At 42.0% G+C, this 23,285-nt stretch overlaps 1 protein-coding gene across 1 annotated transcript in view; it reads right to left on the bottom strand.

The window, feature by feature from the left end:
• Positions 1-2,481: 2,481 nt before the first annotated feature.
• The window catches only part of AMOTL1 (angiomotin like 1), a 166,349-nt gene continuing 145,545 nt past the window's right edge, over positions 2,482-23,285 (bottom strand). Inside the window, exons 10-13 of the mRNA XM_036744064.1 lie at positions 17,367-17,492; positions 14,439-14,665; positions 10,086-10,379; positions 2,482-8,540 (exon numbers count right to left, since the gene is read on the bottom strand). Coding sequence (XP_036599959.1) covers positions 8,434-8,540; positions 10,086-10,379; positions 14,439-14,665; positions 17,367-17,492 — 754 coding nt within the window. The 3' untranslated portion in view covers positions 2,482-8,433. The remainder of the gene's footprint in view (positions 8,541-10,085; positions 10,380-14,438; positions 14,666-17,366; positions 17,493-23,285) is intronic.

Consider the following 23,285-nt stretch of genomic DNA (forward strand, 5'->3'; position numbering starts at 1 on the left):
TCCCATTTTCTGCAGGAGGCCTTTCTTGGTTCCCTAGGTACTAGTCACTTTCCTCCAAGATTATCTTCTAGCAAAGATAGATAGATGGAAAGAAAGAAAGAAAGAAAGAAAGAAAGAAAGAAAGAAAGAAAGAAAGAAAGAAAGAAAGAAAGAAAGAAAGAAAGGAAGGAAGGAAGGAAGGAAGGAAGGAAGAAAGATAGAAAGAAAGAAAGAGAAAGGAAGGAAGGAAGGAAGGAAGGAAGAAAGATAGAAAGAAAGAAAGAGAAAGGAAGGAAGGAAGGAAGGAAGGAAGGAAGGAAGGAAGGAAGGAAGGAAGGAAGGAAGAGATTATGTATATCATATATTTACATAGTTATTTATACGTTGCCTACATTAGAATATTATTTCCCCAAAGCCAGAGACCACATTTTTGCCTTTCTTTATATCCAATGCCTAGCAGTGAGTAAACATTTAATAAATGCTAGTTAAATTTTCTATAGTCACTATAAGGGTAAAGTTACCATTTCTTTCTTGCTGTTTGCTCTCTTTCTCTTTCACTTGTCTTCAAGGATGCTCCAGGAGTAAAGCCAGGACATGTTGGCATCTTACCATTGGGACTAAAGACACCAGCCCTATGGTACTAGGAATCAAATGCCTATATGTCCTGTCACTTTCTATACCAGCCTGAAAGCTGATTTTTAAATTCAGCAATTCAAAAACCATTCTTCACTCCCCCTCCTCTAAAAACCTTGTTTTGGAGGAAGGAATCCCTTCCGTTCTGATTTCTCATTCTAGGGTCTATGCTAGGAAATGCAAGTAGGCAATGACCCAAATCTTGCAATTTGGATATACTGGCTAGCCACAATATATACAACATTTTACTTAAGAAACTTCTCATTTTCTCTGTAATTCTTTGAAACAACAACATGCAATTTCCTGCATTTGGAATTTCTCTACTTAGGGCGAGGTGAGTATGGGGTGGGGAAAGTAGTAAAAGGAAGAAGCCACAGAGAGGACAAAGTTCAATAACATTCTTGCCTGATGTTCCAGATCCCCGTGGGAAGAGAAGAGGGAGTCATAGTAACAATGATTTTTTTTCTGGAGAGAATGGTGGAATCAGCTATAGTAGCCTTCCCTAGTAACAACTCACCGGCCTTCCCAGTTACCTACCTTTCCAACTTCATTGTGACATAGGGCCCCTAACTAAGGAGTTTATTCATGGACCTTACACTAACAGCAGTCATTAAATACTAGGAAATACTAGGAGTTGGTTATAGCCCTAATAAAAATTAGCAACTGCTCAGGCTCCAAATTAGAGAAGATCTTCTGAAACCATCAATTGTTGGGCTTGAGAAGTCAGTGGCAATCTTGACAGTCACTAGGGTTGGAGGGCTCTCGGAGCTCCCGGGGAGCTAGCTCTGCCAATAGCATCGGCAACACAAAGAGGCAAAAGGAGAACCTCTGGGCCAAATAAGAATCACGGAACCCTAGAGTTGGAAGAAGCCTCACCGAAGAATCGGCACAGTGTAAGGTAAAAGACCTAAGCTTGAGTCTACTGAGTCACCTAGCTGCCATAAAATCGCTAGATCTGGGTTTGAGTCTTGGTTTTGTCAATTATTGTGAACTTGAATAAGTCACTTCTCCTTTCTCAAGCCTCAGTTTCCTTATCTGAAAAAATGAGGAGATTGGACTAGGTGATCCTGAAGGTCCCTTCCAGCTCTGATAGTCTGTAATTCTGTGCTCATGTCTCTGATCCCGGGCCAAGAGCAAATGAAAGAGAAAGAACTGTCTGCTGACACAGTCTGCCATGAGAAGCCGGGGGAGCATTTCACTCACTACATTTACCAGGATTTGGTCTGTTGTTAATTATCAGGGACAGTGTCCAGTTAACAAATGACACTAACCAGGCTTTGCATACAGGAGCCATTTAAAGACTTCCCCATGTGGGATGCAAAAGGAAACAATACTCCCTGCAACAACAGTCTTAGGGCATTCCCTTTGTCCTAAGTGGTCTGGAAGGAGACCTGAGACCTGAAAATCCCCGTACCCCAGGTGACTCACTTCCTTTTCGGGATTTGACATCCTGTGGCAGCAATTGCCTCAGTGTTATAAGCTGGAGAGGTGTGCAGAAGAAGGAGTTAAACATTTCTGAACGTAGAAGTTCAAGGTCAGAGACAGGATGTTATAACAGAGAGCCATTCTTGAAGTCAGAAAGCCAGTTTTGAGTCTTAATTCTGACAAACATACATTGGCTGCTTGACCTTGGTTAAGAAATTGAACCTTGCAGTGCAGAGCAGGAAGTAACCTACGTTGGCAGAGGAAATTTACTCATTGGGAATTCTTGATGACAATGAGGCTGACAATACAAGTCTAGTATTTCCCCTTCTCCCACCAAAAGTTAAAGGGTATTGGTCCCCCATAAGAGAAATGCAACATGAGTCAGTAAATGCTGATTATCTACCACCTTTGGGGAAGATTTAAAAAAAAAACCACCAGGAAAAAAGACCATTTAATCCATTTATTATATACAATATTAAGGCACAAGTTTAAGCAGCAAAGAATAGGAAAATCTTTGGCTGACCAACAATATCAATATTTGCTGCGGGGGACACATCACACTCTTGGACTTCCCCCTATGTACACATCCCCATGTGGCTGTACAACACTGTACACCCCATTCTATACAGACCAGCAATAATCACATGCCAATATTTTACAACCAGTTACCGATGTCACCTGGAATGAATACAGCACAAATTCACAAAGCACCAAGACACATACACATGGAGCAGGCAGGAGTGACAATAGCAGGTGCTGTGCGTAACCATCGCTGGAGGTGGGGAGAAGCATCCAACCCGTGATACTTTCTCTAGACTCTGCTCTCAACTATGGGGAATGAACCATTGCTCTTTCCAAAAGGGAAAATGCTGAGAACTTCCAAGAGTATTTCTTTAAATCTGCAAATAGTAAATGGGGTTTACATTTGCCTACATTCCATTCTGTAATAAATAGTTGTTTACGAGGTGGGCAAATTTCAGGACAAAATTGTTTGTAAACACACCGCTGGAGAGGAAAATTTTCTGCATTGATACTAGAAGAAAATGCTGCAAATATATTTATTTATATGTTACTGTATTTTTAATTCTACGAAGTAGCAAAATCCCACAGCAAAAGCATACTGCAATGGTATTATAAAACAACATGCATTTCGTAGAACACAGTTTTGCTCAATACCTACTGAATGTACGTACTAATGAATATACACATATACTTTCAGAGTGTGCATATACATATAAACACATGCATGACATCATGAGAGTGATGGAACCTTTTATTAAAAAGCAAACAAACAAATACACTAGAACATATACATCCAAATGAATGTTATCCTCCTGTATTCCTTGAATAATGTTACTATTAATCAAAACATTTTTAGAACCCCTCTTTGGGCACCGCTGTCAGAACTAAGCTTCAGGCCATAATTTACTTGGTTCCCTTGGGACAATGGGCAAGAATTATCCAAGGCAAAAGCAAGAATTTTTTAACCAATTATATAAATATGAAAAGGATTTCATCAGCATGATGTGGGATTCACCACACTGATCCAGATCACAATTTATCCTAGAAACTGCCTGAGGTACACAGAACTTTCCAAAAATGATGGTGGTTGCCCTGGGCAGTACCAAGGTCCACAATCACTGGAGACTTTCAAGTGAAAGTTGGATGACCACTTCACTGGGTTGCTATAGAGAGCATTTCTGTTTACGTAAAGGTAGGACTAGGTGACCTCTGAGGTCTTCCAGCCCAGGGATTTTGTGATTCCTGGGAAAGGAAATCAGCTTTGGGAGGTATAAATTTATATTCACCAAAAAATTGGTTTTACCCAATTTGTTTACCCATTTTTCCAAGAGATTTGGCACCAAATAATCAAATGAAATCCCCTTTAAAAGGAGATTTGCCTGCACTGAGGATACTCAAAAATACATCCAAGGCAAGACATGATCCAGATACGTTTTGAGCAATGGCAGCAACATGGAATCAATGTATGGTGCCCCAACCAGATGACTTTAAAGGGTCCATCACTCACTTGGATGTATGAGGTCTGCTGTATTTGCTAAAAGTAATTTTTTTAGCCACATCACTTGATAGTCACCCGTTGTATATATGCACTTACATATATACATGTATATGTACACCATTAAATATTTAGAAGAGAAAAGGGTACAACTATTATAAAAAGAAAGAAACTTTTAAAAGGAGCATTTTTTGCCATTTCTTTGAAGAAATCCACTTACTAAAATGCTAACCACTGTCATCTTCCTGCTGACCATTTCTTGGTAACTTGCTAAATAATCCATTTCCCAAGAAGTCCACACTTTGCAGATACAAATACTTTAAACAGTCCACTCACTGAACACACACATTTTGAAACATTTAGATTTCTTCATGAAGAAAGAAAACAAAGGTTTACAAAACATATACTGAGTCACCTCAGATTTGGGGGACAGGAGGTGGACTGACAAGAAGGAAGATGTATATCGCATAGTCTATCTGGAAACACGAAAGAACATCCGTGGGATTTCTCTTGCTATAGACATACCACTTCTTTGATAAGAAATTCAAAATCATAAAGAGTGACACAAAAATGTTTACAGACAAAAATAAACGCACAAAATTAACAAAACCATGGTGCTAGAAAACATATCTCTTGGCTTGGCACAGTTCTCTGCTATGGAAAGGTGACATCTCTGACATTCTGGGCCACTGTTCCATTAGCTGCTCCTTCATCATTCCCTCCTTACACACATTATTGGATTGTAGTAGGAATCTCTAGGTTCCTGGTGGGCATTTACATTGGGGAACCCAAAGATAATGAGCCTCTCTGTCATCTCCCTCTGATATCTCCATGGCAACCAGAATCCAATTAGAATTTAGCATAAGAGTTTGTGTCTTGGCCACCATAGTTATATGTACTCATAGTCTCGATGATAAACAGGAGTGAGATTGGACACAAAGAATGCAGATGCTTAAAAGGAGACACTAAAGCTTACGTGGGAAGGATGAGGTGGGGCTAACCTTCAGGAAGTTGTATTCTCTGGCACCTGAGATTCAAGAGGGAGGCTCCCCTTCATAACTGTCCACAAGACCTTCTTTGTGTTAAGACCAGAATTCACTCTGAGCAAACAGTCTCCTGGTTCAAACCAAACTTTTCTGATGGAGTTCAAGAACACTGATAGACTCCAAAGGATAACTGCTCACTTATGACCCTCACAGCCTTATTTTTAAGGGAAAAAAGGTTCATCAACTTTCATTTCACTGCAGAGAAGTCAATGCTCCTCAAATGAAGTAAATGATGACCTACTCTGGAAGCACGTTCAGGATAGGCTAATCTTGGCACTTTCCACTGTCTGGGTTAACTTACATCTGGGAAGTTTAAGAGGGCAAGAACTGAGGGGAAATGGGAAGAAGAAATTCTTGACAGGTTAAGAAATGAAGGTGTCTTCTTTATTTGTGGGGGGATCGGGGACCTCTTCTACTATTAGACATAGCTGAAAAATCTCGTGTCAGAGAATTTTCTCCTGATGTACAATGTTTGGTAGAGCCTTTAAGAATGCCCTTTTGCACACACCGACTACAGGACAGGTTAAGTTTTTTGATGAGTTGGAAGGTATCATCCAGTCTGTTTTTCTTCTCCTAATTTTACAGATGAAGAAACTGAGGCCTGGAGATGCAAACTAATTTGCCATAATTTCATCATGGCTAATTCATTCAATGTTGTCAATGAAATAATTTTAATAGCAATATTTCAGCATGTATAAAGAGAATTTATTCTTCTCTTGGCATGTCATTGATTGTCCACCCCAATAATATTCCCAGTAGTGTTCTATGATAAAGCCTAAATCTGCTGAATATGTTGATGGAAAATCCTCTGTCCTAATCAACGGAAGAGTAATTTCAGGGAGCGCTTTCTTTTGTTAACACTGTTTATTAGGGAATGCTAACACACCCTCTTTATTAGTGATATCAATGAACATTTCTCACTTATGGCAGCTAGTGATAGAATTCAAGGGCCTCAGTTCCAGACTTTCACCCCAATTTTCTGTATTACTACAGGTGTGACAGCACATGGGGGGGAGCATGTGCTCATTAAATACCGAGTGGTGCTGGAGATCAATATCTTCAGGGGTAGCTTCCATCTGCTTGACCTTGTCACAAGAGCTAATAAAATGGATCAGAGATGAGGATGGAAACATTCCATTCACTCTGCACCTCACTTACCTCTGACCTATACTCCACCCCATCCTAAAAGCCCTGGGATTTCATAGTGAAAGAGGAGGAGAGCCCACTAATGGAAATAGGCATCTCCCAATCTTCAACCTGCCTTCTGTGATCTGTGTTATGTGAACAAAGAGCAGGTTTCAACAACTAAACATGAACAAAAAGTCCATTCTGGGTCAAAAGCCAGTGGTTTTCTCCCTCCTCTTCAGATGAAAACTCTTTCATTACTTTCATTTGGTTAGGCTGTGAGCTCATGTTATGGGGAAGCTAAGATCCACACATCAGCTAAATTCCAAAGACTTGCCTTAAAAGAACTGACCAGACAAGTGGGAGGAATTCCAAAGGTATTTTATCTCTAGCTGTCAATTAGTTGAAACCACACACAGGATTTCACATTTTTTTTCTAGGTGACTATGGGAAGAAAAAAATCTAGAAAAAAAAGTAGAATGAATGAGATAGAAGGATAAAATTTGGGAGCAGAGAAGAACCTTGGTTCAACCTATTCATTTTACAGAAAAGGAAACTCAGGTCGAAGAAAGTAAAAATGACTTTTCCGTGGTCAAGGTAGTGGTCACGGATGGCTAGAATGTAAAGAAATGCCTTCTTGGTGCTTAATAAAGACTTGTTTATTAACTGATTTGGAGCTATTTTGGAGAGGTAGCTCTAAAACCAAGGCTCACCCTCTCATGACATGGAACTTTGTAAACTTTTTAAAGGAAACCAAATTGAGAGTGAAGAAATGTGCAATGTCACTTTGACCCTTTCCATTCCAGAGTGAACCAGGAATAATAACTACCTAAGACATCATCTAGTTTTACATTCAGTGTTCTCCCTGCCTTGTCTAGGAAAAGCTAATCAGAAGAATAAATATTCAGACACTCCTACTAGATGTGCTAGTGTGTTACTAAACACATTCTTGGAAGAGGGAAGCTAAAGCCTATATTCTACCAAAAAATTTGCTGCTCATTAATAATCATGAGGGTGAAGAAGCAGTGTATGTGTATGGGAAGATGTTCCTGGGCCCACAAATACAAGAAATCTTGAACAAGGTGGCCGCTGAGGTATAGAAGGAGCTGGGCCCAATAAAGCCCTGTTGTGAAAGACCCCCTTTTCCCATCCTCTTAACTAGAGAAATCTGAATAATGGATTGGGTAAGACCGACTAAACTTCTAGAAGAGGCCATGTGAGCCAGAAGAAAGGCAGTGCACTTCTCTTAAAGAAAAAAAGTCACATCATCAATGATATATCCTGAAAAGTTTCACAGTCAGAATGAGTTATCACATACATGAGCTAGGGGTCTGGAGATAGGGTAGAGAGAGAAGTAAGACAACTACAATATGGCTTTAGAAAGCTACTAGTTCATTATTAAGCACAGAAGGCATAATGAGACCACTTAAATGATGCTCTTTGAAATCCTAGTTCTAAGAAGTAAAGATGAACTTAAGGTGGAGAAAGTGCCAAAAGCCCAAGAGCATGACCTTCTTGGAAGACACTGCTGAATCTAGGGTGGGAGGGAAAGAAGAGAGTGTCCAATCTCCTGGAAATCTGGATCAGGCCAGGGTGCCTAGGGTCTGCCATCCCTTTCCAATACGCCACCTCCCTGTGGACATCGAATTGTACTTACTCACACCCACACCAACATGCTCATAACCCTTCATGGGAAGCCCTGATGAGGGTTCAGGGATATTATGTATAATCAGAATGGGTTCTAGTGATGGACAAACAGTTTTTTTCACTTATAAAAGACATTCAAAAAGGAACGTGGGGCTTTCAAAGGAAAAGCAATTTGGGAGCTTAACCATTCTTAGTCAGAGAATGGTTCTGAACAGAGCCTCGCCAAGAGATACATTTTCTATACAATAAAAACTGACACTTTCTATTTTCTGTTAAATTCCTTTCCAAATCCATGCTTATCTTCCCCTTTTCCTCTCTTTGCAACAATCCAGGGTACTTTCATCCATCTTCAAGCATGTAGGTCTCCTGTTTCCATCTACCTTTAAAAATAAATGTGTTTTTAGAGTCTGAAATCCCTATCTTTTTGAATTGTTCTTGAAATCCCACCCACCAACCTTCTCTGTCTCCCTCCCTCCCTTTCATCCCCCTTTCTTTGCCCTAAAACACTTTTCTTGGGCATCAAAATTCCATGGGAAGTTCCCCGGGGGAAGAGGGCAACTCCTAGATGAGAACTTCCATCATCTCTCCATCTGGAAACTCAGGTTTATGAAGCAAACTGCTGACTCGGCCTTTGTTGTCAGGCGGCTTCCCCTGGCTGGGAGAGGTTTCTGCCAAAAGAAGGAGAAAGATATACATACATACATATATACATGTATACACACATATATGTGAAAATAGCCCATTCATCAAAAAAATCCAGGTTTAGAAGCCCTTCTTCAAAACCAAACCCTTTCAATATCATCAAGAATGTTTAGGAGAGAGGGGAAGGAAGGAGGAAACCTTTCTAAATATGCCCTCAAGTTTACCAGTGAGATCCAAACATGACTCTTGCTCCTTTCACTGGGCGGGTTCATCTTTCTCCTTAAATTACCTCCCTTCCCTCCCCACCACAGCACATACATCTTGAGCCAGATTTCTACAAGGATGCCTCTTATACTTAAATAACTCCCTCAAAGCTAAGGGATCCTACTGTTTAGAACAAGAATAAAGTGCCATTAGTATATTTTCAATAAACAGAGTTCATTTTTTCTCAAATAAGAGCTGTGAAAAACTGCCTTCCCCCCACCTCCTCCCAGAAGGTATAAATTAAAATCACCCTTTACATCCAAAAAGGCAACTTTCCCTTGGCTTTGACAATGAATAGGATACTTCTGTAGCCACTGAGTGTTCAGAAAATGTTGATGACAAAAGCTCACACTTCCTGAAAAGCTTTTGCTGAACTCCACAGTAGTGTCAACTACTATGCTGCAAGCATCGTAGGGAGATATGCTGCAAGCATCGTAGGGAGATATGCTGCAAGCATCGTAGGGAGACATGTTAAACCCCTCACTGGGATAGGGACTGGATCTGTGATTTCACTGGTATAGGACAAAAATGTCAAGCTCAAATAGAAACTGATCCCTGCCTGCGGCATACTGACGTAGAAAACCATAAAATAACATTATCTATGTTGTATTGTATTTTTATTTTGTTAAACATTTCCCTGGTTCTTAATGGAGCTTCAGGTTTGACACCTCTGGTATAGGAGAACTCCTAGGTGAGGAAATTCCTACTACCAACGCAGGTTGGTACCCTCTCTACAAGTTATAGTCTTATAGAGTTTTCCTAAAGCAATGGTGTGAAATTCTAGAAGAAACTGGGGTCACCATATAATATTAAGGACCCCTGGAGGCCACATCTGGACTTAGAAAACCACACATGTTTATATACTGTACTTTTTCATTAATATATTAACACATTAAAATCAGATCGGAACTATAGTTTTATTTGGTTAGGATGGTACTTAGGAGTGCTGTGGGCTGCATCCATCCTGTGTTTGACACCTCAGGCCTACAGCCCTCAGAGCTTAAGCCCTTTGCTCGGGTTCACATAGCCAATGTGTATCAGAGCCAGAAGTGAGATCTGAACCTAGGTCTTCCTGATTCTTCATCTACAACACCACTCTTGGCCTCATGCTCAAAGAAATTTTGCTTTCCATCCTTCAGGGAGGGAGCTAAGTCCAGTAATAGTTAAATACAAACTGTGCATCAGAAGTCTCCAAGCCAACATGTCTTTTCTACCTGTGATCTCTCTTGACCCAGGCTTCCTTCTCTGCCCTTCCCCTCCCTTACTGGATAGAAAAGTCCAGATCCTATAAATGGGGAAATACTCACCCAACTTGTCTCCAGTCCCCTTGGCCCCTGTATGTTTCAAGATGGGGCTGTTTGAAGGGGTAGTGCTCAGCTTGCCACGACTAGGGAAAGTAGCCATACTGGACCAGAAGAGGTCGGAGCCCTTGTCGGTCTGAGTGCTGCTGTCTTTACTGCCTGTTTTGGCATGGGAGCTGCCTACCAGAACCATGGAAGCTGCTGGGGACAGAGATGAAGCCACTGGCGGTGGCAGAGGAGGAGGTGTTGGCAGCAAGGGAGTAGAAGCATGGTCATGGTGCTCTTTGCCTAACAGCAAACCTGAGAGTGAGAGAAGAAACATCTTTCAGCATCATGAGTCTCTTTGTTAAGCTTGGGCAAGATTTTCCTTCTTAGCTAAAGTACGCAGGTTTGCTGCCTGGTGATGTCTTAAGAAAGCTGGCCTCCCTCACAGGTGATGTGTTCAGTGGCCTAAAAAACATTTCCTCCGCTGGCCTGTCACTATTCCTGAAATTCTCCCCACTATAGCCAATTCCTTGGCTATGACTCTGTGGCCTCATGTAGATCCTTGCTGAAAAGCAAACTGCTATTCACCATTCCGTAATGGTAATTAGGGTGGGACAAGTCAATGACAGGTTTGCCAGATTAGTTAAGAGATGAAAGAAGAAGAGGTACATTTTTATTTACCTTGGGGTGGGAAGGAAGGTTAAGAGAAATGAGTGACAATAGAGCGACCCCAATAGGATGGGGACACCCTGGGCATCTAGGATTGGGCAAACTGCTCGGTGCTCACAAGGAGTCAGCCTCCCTTCCTTGACTATATCCCCCAGACAGTGCCTAAGGCTGTAGCTGCTGGAGAAGGGAAATGAATCACCCTAGACACGAAGGTCTTCAGATGTTTCCAAGCAAACCTGGGTGGTGAAGATCCTGTCCTAAGGCCAGGGCACCAAGGAACAGGACACCGGGCATGTGTGTGACTCTTGGGAAGAATATTCAAAGAAGAGCTAATTTTTCAAAAGAGAAATCCCTGAGTCGGCCATGAAAGTTTTTAACGTGGGAGACATATCTTTTAGGAAAAGCTGTCTCCAAAAACTGCTGGGGTTTATACATAGACCATTAAGTGCTACTCATTATAAGAGCACAGATTTAGAGCTTGAAGGAAGTCTAGTCCAACCCTTTCATTTTACAAATGGAGAAACTGCAGCCCAAGGGTTAAGTTCAAGGTCACACAGGTAGTAAGTATAATCAATCAAATATAGTCAAATCAACAAGCATTTATTCAGTGCTAAGTGTTGGGGCAGAAAGGCAGAAACAGTCCCTGAGGCCATTAAGTAGTTCGCAATCAAATGGGGGAAACGATATGGAACAACTGATGTAAAAACAAGATATATACAGGGATAACGTGGCCCTCATCACAGAGGGAAGGCTCTAGCAAGCATTAAGAGGGCCTGGGAAAGGGATCTGAACCCAACTACTTTATATCCGGGGTCAATGTGCTTTCCCTGTACCACAATGCTTTCTAAGCCCATTTGTCTTAGTTTGGGTAGTTCGCGAAAGACCCACATCAGCTAAGTTTACGTATCCTCTTTCCCAAAGCAACCTAAGCAGTGATAGATAGATTTCCTCTAACCACAAGCAGGTATCCCTTGGCCTGAAGAGAAGCCTACTCAAGATTTTGCTCTGGTCAATCATCCCAAACCAGGGATATCTCAGTTTTGCCAGGACAATTGAGAAACTTGCCTGAGTCCTTTCCACAAACCAGAATTGGATGTTGTGAGGTTTTTATCTACCTCCCTATAAAGCCAATCAAGATATGTGTCTCAGAGCCCTGAAAGAGCAGTGGATATTCGTCTCTGTGCGTCCTAGTCATTACTGAAGGCAGAAATGGGAAGGAGGGACAGGGAACGGGGGCCGCAGAAACATTTCCTGAAGTTCTGAAGTCTCAAAATCTGTTGCAAGGAAAAACTTGCTAACGACCAGAGCTGTCCAAAATAAGATGAGCTGCCAGAATCCCCCTCTTACCGAAGGTTTTCACATGTCCAGGGATAGTGCAGAGGGGAATTTTGTTCAGGTAAAGGTTAGACTAGGGAGACTTCTGAGATCCTTTCCAGCTCTGAGATTCCAGGTGAATCTGTTTTGGTGGCAGCCCTATTCTATTCTTGGAAGGTTGGAAGGGGAGGAGGAAGATAAATGCCTGGTGGGTAGATGTCATAAACTGACTTCAGGCTGGTCTCCTTTTGACACATTTCCAGCTGTCCTTGATCATGCCTCTCTTCCTTGGGTCTCCAGCAAGCCTCTCTATCTATGAGGCGGAGCACAATTGCCCTGGAAGGGGTCTTTGATGAGCACAGCTGCTGTCCACACACCCTCTTTGAAGTCAGTTTCCTTTGAGGGCGGGGGGCTGCTGAGACAAGACTGTGGAGGGACTTCAAACAGAGATCCTGGCTGGGTAGCTTTGATCACCAGACTTCTTATTCTTCATATTCCCTTATATTCTTAACCCCCCTGGCACTAAGCAGTCAGAATTCTCTAGTGTTTCTGGGTTTAGAACCCCCATCCCCACCCCACTCCTCCCCACCCCTGTCTGCAATACTGAGAGAAAACATCACACAGGGCACAAAGTCGGCTCCTGAAGAGTATCTTCAAAGGAGGCCTAATTTGTCAGAGAACTGCCCTCCCCACTTTACCCCACCATACCAGCTGCTTTGGAAATTCAGCACAGGAAAGTGGAGGAATTCTGTAAAGAAAAGGTGTCTAGGATTGTGCCTATGGCAAAGCTCTATATCTAGGCCTCCTTGAGTCCTGATTTTTAACCCCAACCCTAGGCATTTCTGCCAGGAACTGCAGTGAGGACAGCACTAAACTTGGGAGTCATGGGACATGAGTTTGAATCTCTAGTCTGCTATTTACAGCCTGTGTGACCTTGGACAAGTCACCCAATTAGACTCTCAGATCACTATTTTGCAGCTGCTGCTTGGTTTCAACTCCATGGGGTGAGATGCTCTGCACTGGGTACCCACAAGTGTCCCATCCCCATCTCCCAACCTCTTTTTCCTGCCTCCTTTGGTAGGTTGTCTTCCCTTTGGCATTTTAAGCTCATCAGGGACAGGGGGATGTCTTTCTTTTTATTAATTGTATCCCTAGTGCTTAGCACAACCTCTGGTACATCGTAAGTGCTTAAGAAATGTTTATTGGATTAGACCCAAGTTGCCTGAACCCCATTTCCTGTTCTTTAAATGAGCAAGCTGGATCAGATGACACCTAACATAGCTTTCAGCTTTATTAGTGCCTACCCACAAAGCCTCCCTAAAGTCCAGCCCTACATAATAGGAATAGCAAATACTCCATCATGCACTAATGCCCTCCTCTCCTGTCTCAATGTGGTGACCCCATGACCTCACAGGCCATGCAGTCTCTGGCGCGTCCCACAAAGCTGGAAGGTGCTGAGCTTGGACCTAGCCACAGACGTGTGTCTTCCTGCTAAAAACCAGCCCAGCAAAGGCCCAAGAGAATCATCTACTAGAAGCTTGGCTATGAGTAGAGAAATACATTGGGCCAGTGCAACTCATGAAGCTGTCTGCTAAAAGTCAAAAGGGCCACAACACATCAGCAAAGGATGAAGTATCACATATTTCTATGGCACATTTCCTTTTCCAAGAGACTTTGAAATCTATTATTTCTTTTGCTCCTCACCTGTGAGATCCATTGGGCAGTTACTAGTCCCCATTACAAAGGAGCAAAGTTAAGTGACTCACCCAAAGTCTCATCCAGTAAGTGGCCAATGTAGGCCTAAAATGTTGTCTCCATCCTCCTGTGTCTTTCCATTAATTGTCCTGTCTCTCCCAAGTTCTCATACAACAGGACACTCCATCTCCTGACACCAGGCATTTTCACAGGCTGTCCCCCAATCCTGGAACGTTCCTCCTCCTCACCTCTGGCTTCCTGGATTTCCTCAAGTCTCAACTGAAGCCCCACTTCTTCTAGTCCCCCTTAGTACTAATATCTTTCCTCTACTTTTTCCTTTTTGCATGCAGTTGTTGACATGTTTCCTGTCCTATTAGATGATAAGCACCTAGAGAGCAGGGATTGTTAATGCTATTCTTTGTGTTCACAGTGCCTGGCACATAGTAGGTGCATTTAATAGGCCCATATTGCCATCCTTTGATCCACAGCATTTAGCATGTTGCCCAGAACATAGTAGGTGCATTTAGCAGGCACATATTGCCATCTTTTATATCTGCACAGTGCCTGGTACATAGCTGGTACAACTATTAGGTACATAGTAAGTAGCATTTATTAAAATGCTTACTGATGGGCTGACTGATATTTCATTGTGACCTGTTGCTCAGTACAGAGAATATTAAGAGGTATGGAACTTACCAATGCTCCCTTTCCAGGTCCTCTCCTCTTTCTTCTCCTCAGCCAACTGGTTGCTGGTAAGAGATGTTTGGCGCGAGTGTGTGCCAGTGGCTGCAGCAATGGATGGGACAGAGCGGGCAGGGCGTAAGCTGGAGGCATCTGTCTTTCCCGCATCTTTTCTAGATCGCTGCTGAAGGACCTTAATCATGGCATCTTTCTCTATGATTTTGGCATGGAGATTTTTTATGCTGGGGAGAGAATAAGAGCAAAAAAACTGCTAGGTTACAGACAGGATTCTCATGTGTCCCCACATAGTAATAATACCTTCAGAGAATGGGTAGAGTTACTGGTACCACCTTCAAAGTAAAATTGTAAGATATAGGAGCAGGCAGATCTGACCAATGAGGTCATCATTGAGTTCTTCTTCATTGAAGTATGTGTTAATGTGTGCCTGTATGCATCTGGGGCTAACTATTCATGCCAGTATAATTATCATGACTTCTATGTTAACATCACCTCACAGATCTATCACCTGAACCTGCCTTCCCCACTGATGTCTTCATCTAAGAGCATTGAGAATGTCAGGCAGGTTGGTCCACCAACTTTTATTTTTTGCACCATCCTCCATATAGAATTCACACTTCCCTAACTTCTGCCTGTGTCTAACACCAATTCTTATGCCGAGAATCTTGCTCAACACCTTTTTTACGGAACAATGCCCCTAAAGTCCTACTCAAATACCACCACTTTCAGGAAGTTTGTAGATAGTACTAATTTTTGTCCCTATCTAATGTATCGACCCTGCATCCTTTTATGCTATAGCTATTGGCCTATGTGCTACATCTTCCTACTGGGTTATAAGCTCCATGCACTCATCTGTAAAATGATCACATTGACCTAGGTGAGATGTAAAGTGTATGATCTTATGAAGGCAGGGACTATGTCTTATTTAAACCTTTTATCTCACCTGGCACCAAGCACAGGGCTCTGCACACAGCTGGTACTTAATAAATGTCCGGTCTCATTTGCTTCCAAAATTTTGTTTCCAAATCCTCATTTTCCTTCAAAGCTCTGCTGAAGAGCACTTTCAACATGAAGGATTTTCTGATTTCCCCTGTATACCAGTTGTTGTTGTTCAGTCATTTCAGTGGTGTCTAACTCCTCATGACCCCATCTGGGGTTTTCTTGGCAAAGATACCCTTTCCTTCTCTACCTCATTTTACAGATGAGGAAACTGAGGCAAACAAGGCTAAGTGACTTGCCCAGGGTCACACAGCTAGTAAGTGTCTGAGGCCATATTTGAACTCAGGTCCTTCTGACTCCAGACCCAGCATTCTATCCACTGTGCCACCTAGCTGCCCCAATCTGCTAGTGCCTCCCCTCATTATCCAGAATCACCTTGTATCTATTTGGTATTTGTGTTGTATTTACCTCATATATGTACATATCGTCTAGATCCTTGATGGCAGAAATATTTTTCACTTCCACAATTCCTGGCACACAGAAGACATTTAACAAATGCTTGTTGACTGACTGATTGGTTAAATTATTTCGGTTGAAGGAGGACCTGTTGCAACCACTAAAGGCTTTTCTATGGACCAAGATTGGCCAGAATCCCTGAGGTCTGCTGTACCTCAAGGGTGGTAAAGGGACCCAGACCCTCTAGAGCCCATCACAGATAAAAAAGATAGACTGCAGGGGTGGAGAACCTGTGGCCTTGGGGCCACATGTCACCCTCTAGGTCCTCAAGTATGGCCCTTTGACTGAATCCAAACTTCACAGAACAAATCCCCTTAATAAAAAGATTTGTTCTGTAAAATTTGGAATCAGTCAAAAGGCTGCACCCAAGGACCTAGAAGGCCATATATGGCCTTGAGGCCACAGGTTTCCCACCCCTGGATTAGAAGTTGAAGAAAGACTCCCAAGATGGGCAGGTAAATGGAAAAAGGCAATGTGTTGTAGTGGGTGAAACACCCACTGGGTCTGGCAGCCTGGGTCTGGTCCTGGCTCCATAAACACTGAGGCTGGCTGACTTTGTGTTCCCTAAGCGCTCTGGGCCTCAATTTCCTCATCTTTAAAACAAGGGGGGAAAAGAGAGGGAGAAAATAAGATAGGGGGAAGATAGTGACCCAGATGATCTCCCAGATTCCTTCTCGCTCTTATGGTCTGTGATTTTATGAAATATTTTCTACGTTCTCCAATTCCACCCCACTCTGCAACCCCACACCAACGTTCAGTGGGATTAGAGAGAGACAGATTAATAGCTACAGAACAAGCTCTTGTTAACATAACTTCAGTTTCAAAGATGGGTTTTGGCATAAAATTACATGGGTATGCAGAAGCTACATGTACTGACTGTTCCTTTGTGGACAACAGCTAGATCTTCCTCCCTTCTCTCTAGGTGCTTCCTTTTCTCACTCAGAAAGCAGCAGCTCAATGTCACTCTTATATTTAACCCAGTACTCTGGAGTCAAGAAGACCTAAGTTCAAATCCAGTTTCAGACAACTAATAGCTGTGTGACCTTGACCAAGTCACTTATCTTCTGTTTTAATCAGTTTCCTCAATTGAAAACTGGACTTTCTTTTAGGACCCTGGAGCAAGCAAACATGTAATGGGCCTGCACAATTACTCTAGCGCAAGTGACGAGGGATATGGGAAACCGTTACAGGTCCATTTCTGGCCCACTGGCAGAGAGCTAGTGGATGCAAAATGAGGCGCACATTTTCAGATGTGACCAATGGGATGATTTGTTTTTCTTGACTTTACTTATTTGCTACAAGGGAGGTTCTATTACAGCAACAGAGGAGAAGAGAAGTTAGAAGAAGGAGATAGTGATGTTAAAAAATCACTACATATTTTTAAAAAAGGAAATTTTTTGCGGTTTCAAGGGAAACAAATTGTCAGAGCTGTTAGGCCTCCTGGTAAGACCTGAGCAGTGGGTGCCTTACGTGTATTCCATGTCCTGGCACCTCCTGTTGGCTTGCACGACTTCTTCCTCCTCCTGCCAGATGCGGACCTCTAGGGAGCTCTCACTGTAGCTGCCATTCCTGGAGTGGTTGATGATCGTGGCATCCCTGACAACAAAAGACAAAAAACACACACTTTCGTTATTCAGCGTGGCCTGATGAGAAATGAGGTGCCTGGTCTTTCAGTGCCGGCAGATATCGGCTCCCATCAGCATCACAGGCATGGATCTCTCCCCCAGACAAAGGACCTTTGTTTCCATCTACGTTGTGAACTATCAGCTTTAATATCAACAATCTATGTTTATATTGGCCTCTAGGGTTCACAAAGTTCTTTATTCAGAACAATCCTGCGGAACTAAGCAGTGATAGCACTATTACACACACTGCACAGACAATGAAACTAAGGTTCAAAGGGCTAAGCGACTAATGCAAGGTCACACGGCTAATAAGAGGGGTGTCTGCTGGGCATGTAGCTTTCCAGATAGAACGGAAGCTCCTTGAGAGCAGGGGCTGCTTCCGTTTTGTCTTTGTATCCCCAGTGCCTAGTATATAACAGACACTCGATAAATGCTTGCTGATTTTTTTGTACAATTTTTCTTTGCAAATGTTTCTGCCTCTTTCCTTATGGAGTTCTTCCTGTCCTGCTCTCTGTAGTAATAGTAGCTAATAATAGCTAGGGTTTGCATGGTGCTCACTATGTGCCAGGCATTGTGCTAAGGGCTTTACAAATATTATCTCATTTGATGCTCACAATACTGGGAGGCAGTTGCTATTTTTATCCCTATTTTACAATTGAGGAAACTGAGGAAAACAGAAGATAAGTGATGTGCTCAAGGTCACACAGTTATGAAATGAATGAAGCTGGATTTGAACTCAGGTTTTCTTGACTCCAGAGTACTGGGCTAAATATAAGAAACCTGGATTCTCATTTCAGGTTGGCCATGTACCAGCTGTGTGTCCTTTAGAGCAAGTGACTTGCCTTTCTGAACTTCAGTTTCCACATCCCTTCCTTTTTCCTTTCCTGTTCTCCTCCTCCTCCTCCTTCCTCTTTTTGAGACTAGGTCTTCCTATCTCACCCAAGCTGGAAGTCCAGCAGACACTTCCAAACTCAATTCCATTACTGATCAGCACGGAAGCTTTGACTTACTGTATTTCCAACATAGTTTACCTCTCCTCAGGCAGCCTGCTGGCTCCACATTCCTTTGGACTCATCAGATTGGCACCAAACTCCTTAGAATTCAATTGATCCACCAGCCTCATCCTCCCCAATAGCAGGGATTATGGGTATATGCCATTTGCCACACTCTTCCCAGATCTTTCTCATAAGACCTGCTGTCTAACCAGGCCTCCCTCATTTTGTGCTTGTGAAGTTGATATTGTTTTACTTCAAGTCTAAAGTTTTACACTTATTCCCATTAAACTTCATTTTACTAGATTCGGTCAGATCTTCTAGCCTCTTGACATCTTTTTGAATCATGTGACTCTGCCATCTATTTCAATCAGCTTTATTTAATCTGCAAATTCAATAAACATGACATCTGCATCTATTTCCAAGTCTCTTATAACAACATTTTTTATGTTAGATACTTTTTATCAGTGTATATTTCTGTCCTTCACAGGGTCTTTAGAAGGATCAATTGAGATAATGTCTATTGAAGTGTTTTGTAAACTATAAAATCCTTTATAAATGCAAGGTATTATAATATTATCTCATTTCTGGGCATCTCACCAGAAATTCCTTAATTCTGTACTTAAGCAACAAGTACAAGAACCTCTTAATTATTTAATAAAATGTCCTCCACCTAGTTAGCACCCATTAAAGGAGAAAGAACCACCACCAATTTCACAAGAGTGACTAAAGAAATATGACATAATAGGCCATTATGACTGCTTTGGTGCCTTCAGCTTTAGTCTTAGTTGGTTCAGGCCCAACTAGCCTCGGGAGACTCACAAAAGAACCTATAAGGCTATATTTTTAGATGTTCTTTTAAAAAATTTTAAGACATCCCTCAATCCCAGCAAGATCCTAACCCAAAGCTTTGGTGCACTTGGATTCTAGCACCCAAATACAACTTATAGGCAAAGGACTCAAGTTTGGGGACAGGTGGGTACCCAGAGCTAATAATCCTCTCAGTTCCCATTCTACAGAGGCAACTATAGATGGACAAGATTCAGTGGCCAATAGGAAGCTGTTTGAAAATGGTTTCCCCCAAAAGAATATAAGCTCTTTGAGGGAAGATATGAACTACTTTGTTTTTATCATAATACTCCTAGTGCCATGGCATATAGTAGGAGGTTAATAGGTGCTTATCAATTGACTATTGACTGAAATTGAGCGGACAGCACCTATCCTGGAGATAACACTCCCTTCCTTCAAACAGGAATTTGAGAGGTTTGGGGCTTTTGTGAAAAAGAAACAAGACAATGCCTTTTCTGAGAAGGAAGTAAAGATACAGAATCAATAACTGTCAACAGCAGGACATCATTTCCAAATGAGCTCCCAAAAGATGACCACTTCCATTTTTTTTGGCCACGCCTGAATATAAATCTAGGAGACAAGGGGAAGGGAAAGTGAACATTGTGGTTACAAGTGACCAAGTGACCACAAATGGAGCTTCCCCCATGGAGCCCTTAGCACAATACTAGACACCTAGTAAGCCCTTAATTTTTTTCCATTCATTCATTCATTTACCAGCAGGTGCTGGGAAAGAGACAAGCCAACAGGATTTCTCATGCTCTCAATTCTACCCCCAGCCCATCTTGCTTTCAGCACATAGCTGTATCTTTGACTTTACTGAGATCAGAGCTGCCCCACCTCCAAGCCTATAAACCTCTCATGTCCTCACCCATCTTCCCCAGTCTCCAGAGGATCAGACGGCCCTCCTCCTTGCTAAGTTGCATCTCTACTTTCCACTAGAAACCTTTCCCAATTCTCCTTAATGCTCGTGTCTTCCTTCTGAGGTTTTCTCCAATTTATCTTGTACATATCTTGTTTGTACATGGTTATTTACTTGTTTATGCCTTTTAGATTGCGAGCTCCTTAAAGATGAAGACTACTTTTGCCTTTCATTGTGTCTCCAGTGCTGAGCAAGGTATATAGTAGGCACTTAATAAATGCTTGTTGACTTAACTCCACCTGTGCTCTGGATTCTATCCCTTTCAGTTTCCTCTGTGGCCTTTCTCAGTCAATCATTTCCTCTCTAGTGCATCTTTAATCTTTCCTTCTCTTATGATCCCTTACCCTTTGCCTACATATATGCTCATATTTCCACTTTCTAAAAACAAACAAAAACCATCACTTGACTCTAATACCGCACTAAGACACTTCTAAATGTTATACACACTACTTTCACTTCTTCTCCCTCCCTCCCACCCCCCACTCAATTCCAGGTCTCTAATCTGACTTCTGTTCCCATCACTCTCCTAAAACTGCCCTCACCATGGTTCCTAACAACTTCCTTATTGCCCAAACTAAAGGCCTGTTAAGAATCATCTCTCTTTCTTTCACCTTTCTACAGCATGAATCTATTGACTTCATTCTTAGTGTTCCCGCTACTAGGTCTTGTGTGGTTCTAATTGTGGCGCTGCCATATTTGAATTGGTTTTTTCCTACTTCATCCTCGATACTCTCTCCTCCCTTGGATTCTTTGACATAGCCCTTTTATTTTCCTCCTATTTCTCGAAATGCACCTTTTTCTTTCTCCCTAGCTTCTTATTCTTCTTCTGCCACTTAAACATGGTTATCTATGAAGGCTCTGTATTTGATCCTCTGATATCTTCTGTCTTCACTGTCTTAAAAATCACATCCATTCCCATTATTTCAGTTATACCGTCTATATAGACAATTTGCACATGAATTTCTTTACTTCCTATTTCTCCCCTGAGTTGCAGTCCCACATCTGATTATGCAACAGAAAACAAATATACTTGATTCAGTGTTACTTGAAACAATGTAATTAGGAGTTTGAATAATTCAGATCATGCCACATGAGGACTGGTCATAGAATCTCAAACTATTTGTCTTGAAGAACAAAGTGGGGTGAGGATAAGGGACATATGGTTGCCTTTGAATATCTGAAGGGTAGTCATCTAGAAGAAGGATTTGGCTTGTCCTATTTAGCCCCAGAGGGGAGCACTAGGTACAATAAGTAATAGCTATGAAGGAACAAATTTAAGATGTAAGGAAAAGCATCTCAACAATCAGAGCTATGCCAAAGGGTAATGGGCTATCTCTAGAGGTAGTTTTCCACTCCCTTGAAGTCTTCGCACAAAGGCTGGAAGACCACTTGTTGTATGGGTGGATTGTAAAAAGGATTTTTTTTAAAAGTATGGGCTGAATTAGATGGACTGGAAAGTTCCTTCCAACATGAAGATCCTGTAAATTTCAACTTCTTCTCTGGCTGGACGTCCAAATGGTGCCTCAAACTTACTGTGTTTTTTTAAAACTGAACTCATCAGAATCTTCCCCAAAGCTGCTATTCCCCTTTTCTTTGATATTTCTATCAGGGAACTGGCATCTTCCTTGATTGAATCCTTGGTCATCTTGGTTATCTCTCTCATCTCCCACACTCAATCAGTTGAAAATTCTTTTCAATTATGCCTTTGTAATAATCTTCCCCTCTGGGCCACTTGCTCTGCATTCCCAATGTAACCTCTTGTATTCTAATATTCAAGTCCTTCCGTAATCATATTTTTCTAGCCCAAGCTCACATTCTAGCCTTCATAGACTTTTCTAACTATTTTTCAGTCTAAGATTGATAGAGGTTAAGACACTTGCCCAGAGTCAAGTCAAGAAGCTCCTACCATGTGTCAGACACTCTGCTAACCCCTGGAGATACAAACAAAGGTAAAAACAGCCTCTTCCCTCAAGGAGCTCACAATCTAATGGAGGAGACAACATGTAAACCACCAAGTGCAAATAAGCCATACACTGGCTACATTGGAGATAATCACAGAGGCATTAAGGGGGAGTGGGAAAGGCTCCTTGCAGAGATGGAATCTGAGCTGAAACTTGAAGGAAACCAAGAGAGGAAGGGGAAGAGAATTCCAGGCATGGGAGAGGGCCAGTCAGAATCCCTGGAGTTGGGAGAGGGGATGTCTTGTCTGAGAAACAGCAAAGAAGCCAGCATCACTAGACTGTAGAGTATGTGGAGGCAAGTGAAGTGTAAGAAGACTGGAACGTTAGGAAGGCATCAGGTTACAAAGGACTTTAAGAACTGAACAGAAGATTTTCTATTGGATCATGAAGGTAAGGGGAGTCACACAGTGTCTGAGGCAGGATTCAAACCCAGGTCTATTTGACATTCCATTCATTGTCCTAGCCACCAGGCCTGCCATAGTTCCATAACTTTGGTTAAAGTTTTGGTGTATTCAAATGTGTTGGATAACCCCATGTTCAAACTTAGATACAAAAACACATCCTAAAACCAGAATTATTTGGGTTATTTGCCATTTTAGATTAGATGCTCTGCTGGTTCCTTCTCCTTTGTTTGGATAATCAACAGATAATCCAGCAAACTTTGGGGCCAAATGTGCAACTGGTTAGATGTACAAAGATTATTACTGCTACACTGGGATCTGCTGATTCGGAGAGACCAATCTATCGATCAACAAAGATTTATTATGTGCTTACTATGTGCCAGGCACTGTGTTAATAGTTTAGTGTGGGAGATATTAAGAAGAAGTGAAAAATCATGAATTAATGTTATCTTAGAACAACAAAATAGTTTTTGGGTAAGAAAACTAGTAGTTACCCATGTCAGATCTTTCTTCGTTGTGTCAGCAGAGCACTTAGTCACTCCCCTGGGAAGTCACCTGAGCTATAGTCCTCAATGACTCTGTGATCTTGGCCTCCAAACTCAACTTCCCCTATGCATGCCATCAAAAATAACGGGGTCTCAC

This window comes from Trichosurus vulpecula, chromosome 2 (genome assembly GCF_011100635.1).
Source record: "Trichosurus vulpecula isolate mTriVul1 chromosome 2, mTriVul1.pri, whole genome shotgun sequence".
In the NCBI taxonomy this organism is placed as follows: domain Eukaryota; kingdom Metazoa; phylum Chordata; class Mammalia; order Diprotodontia; family Phalangeridae; genus Trichosurus; species Trichosurus vulpecula.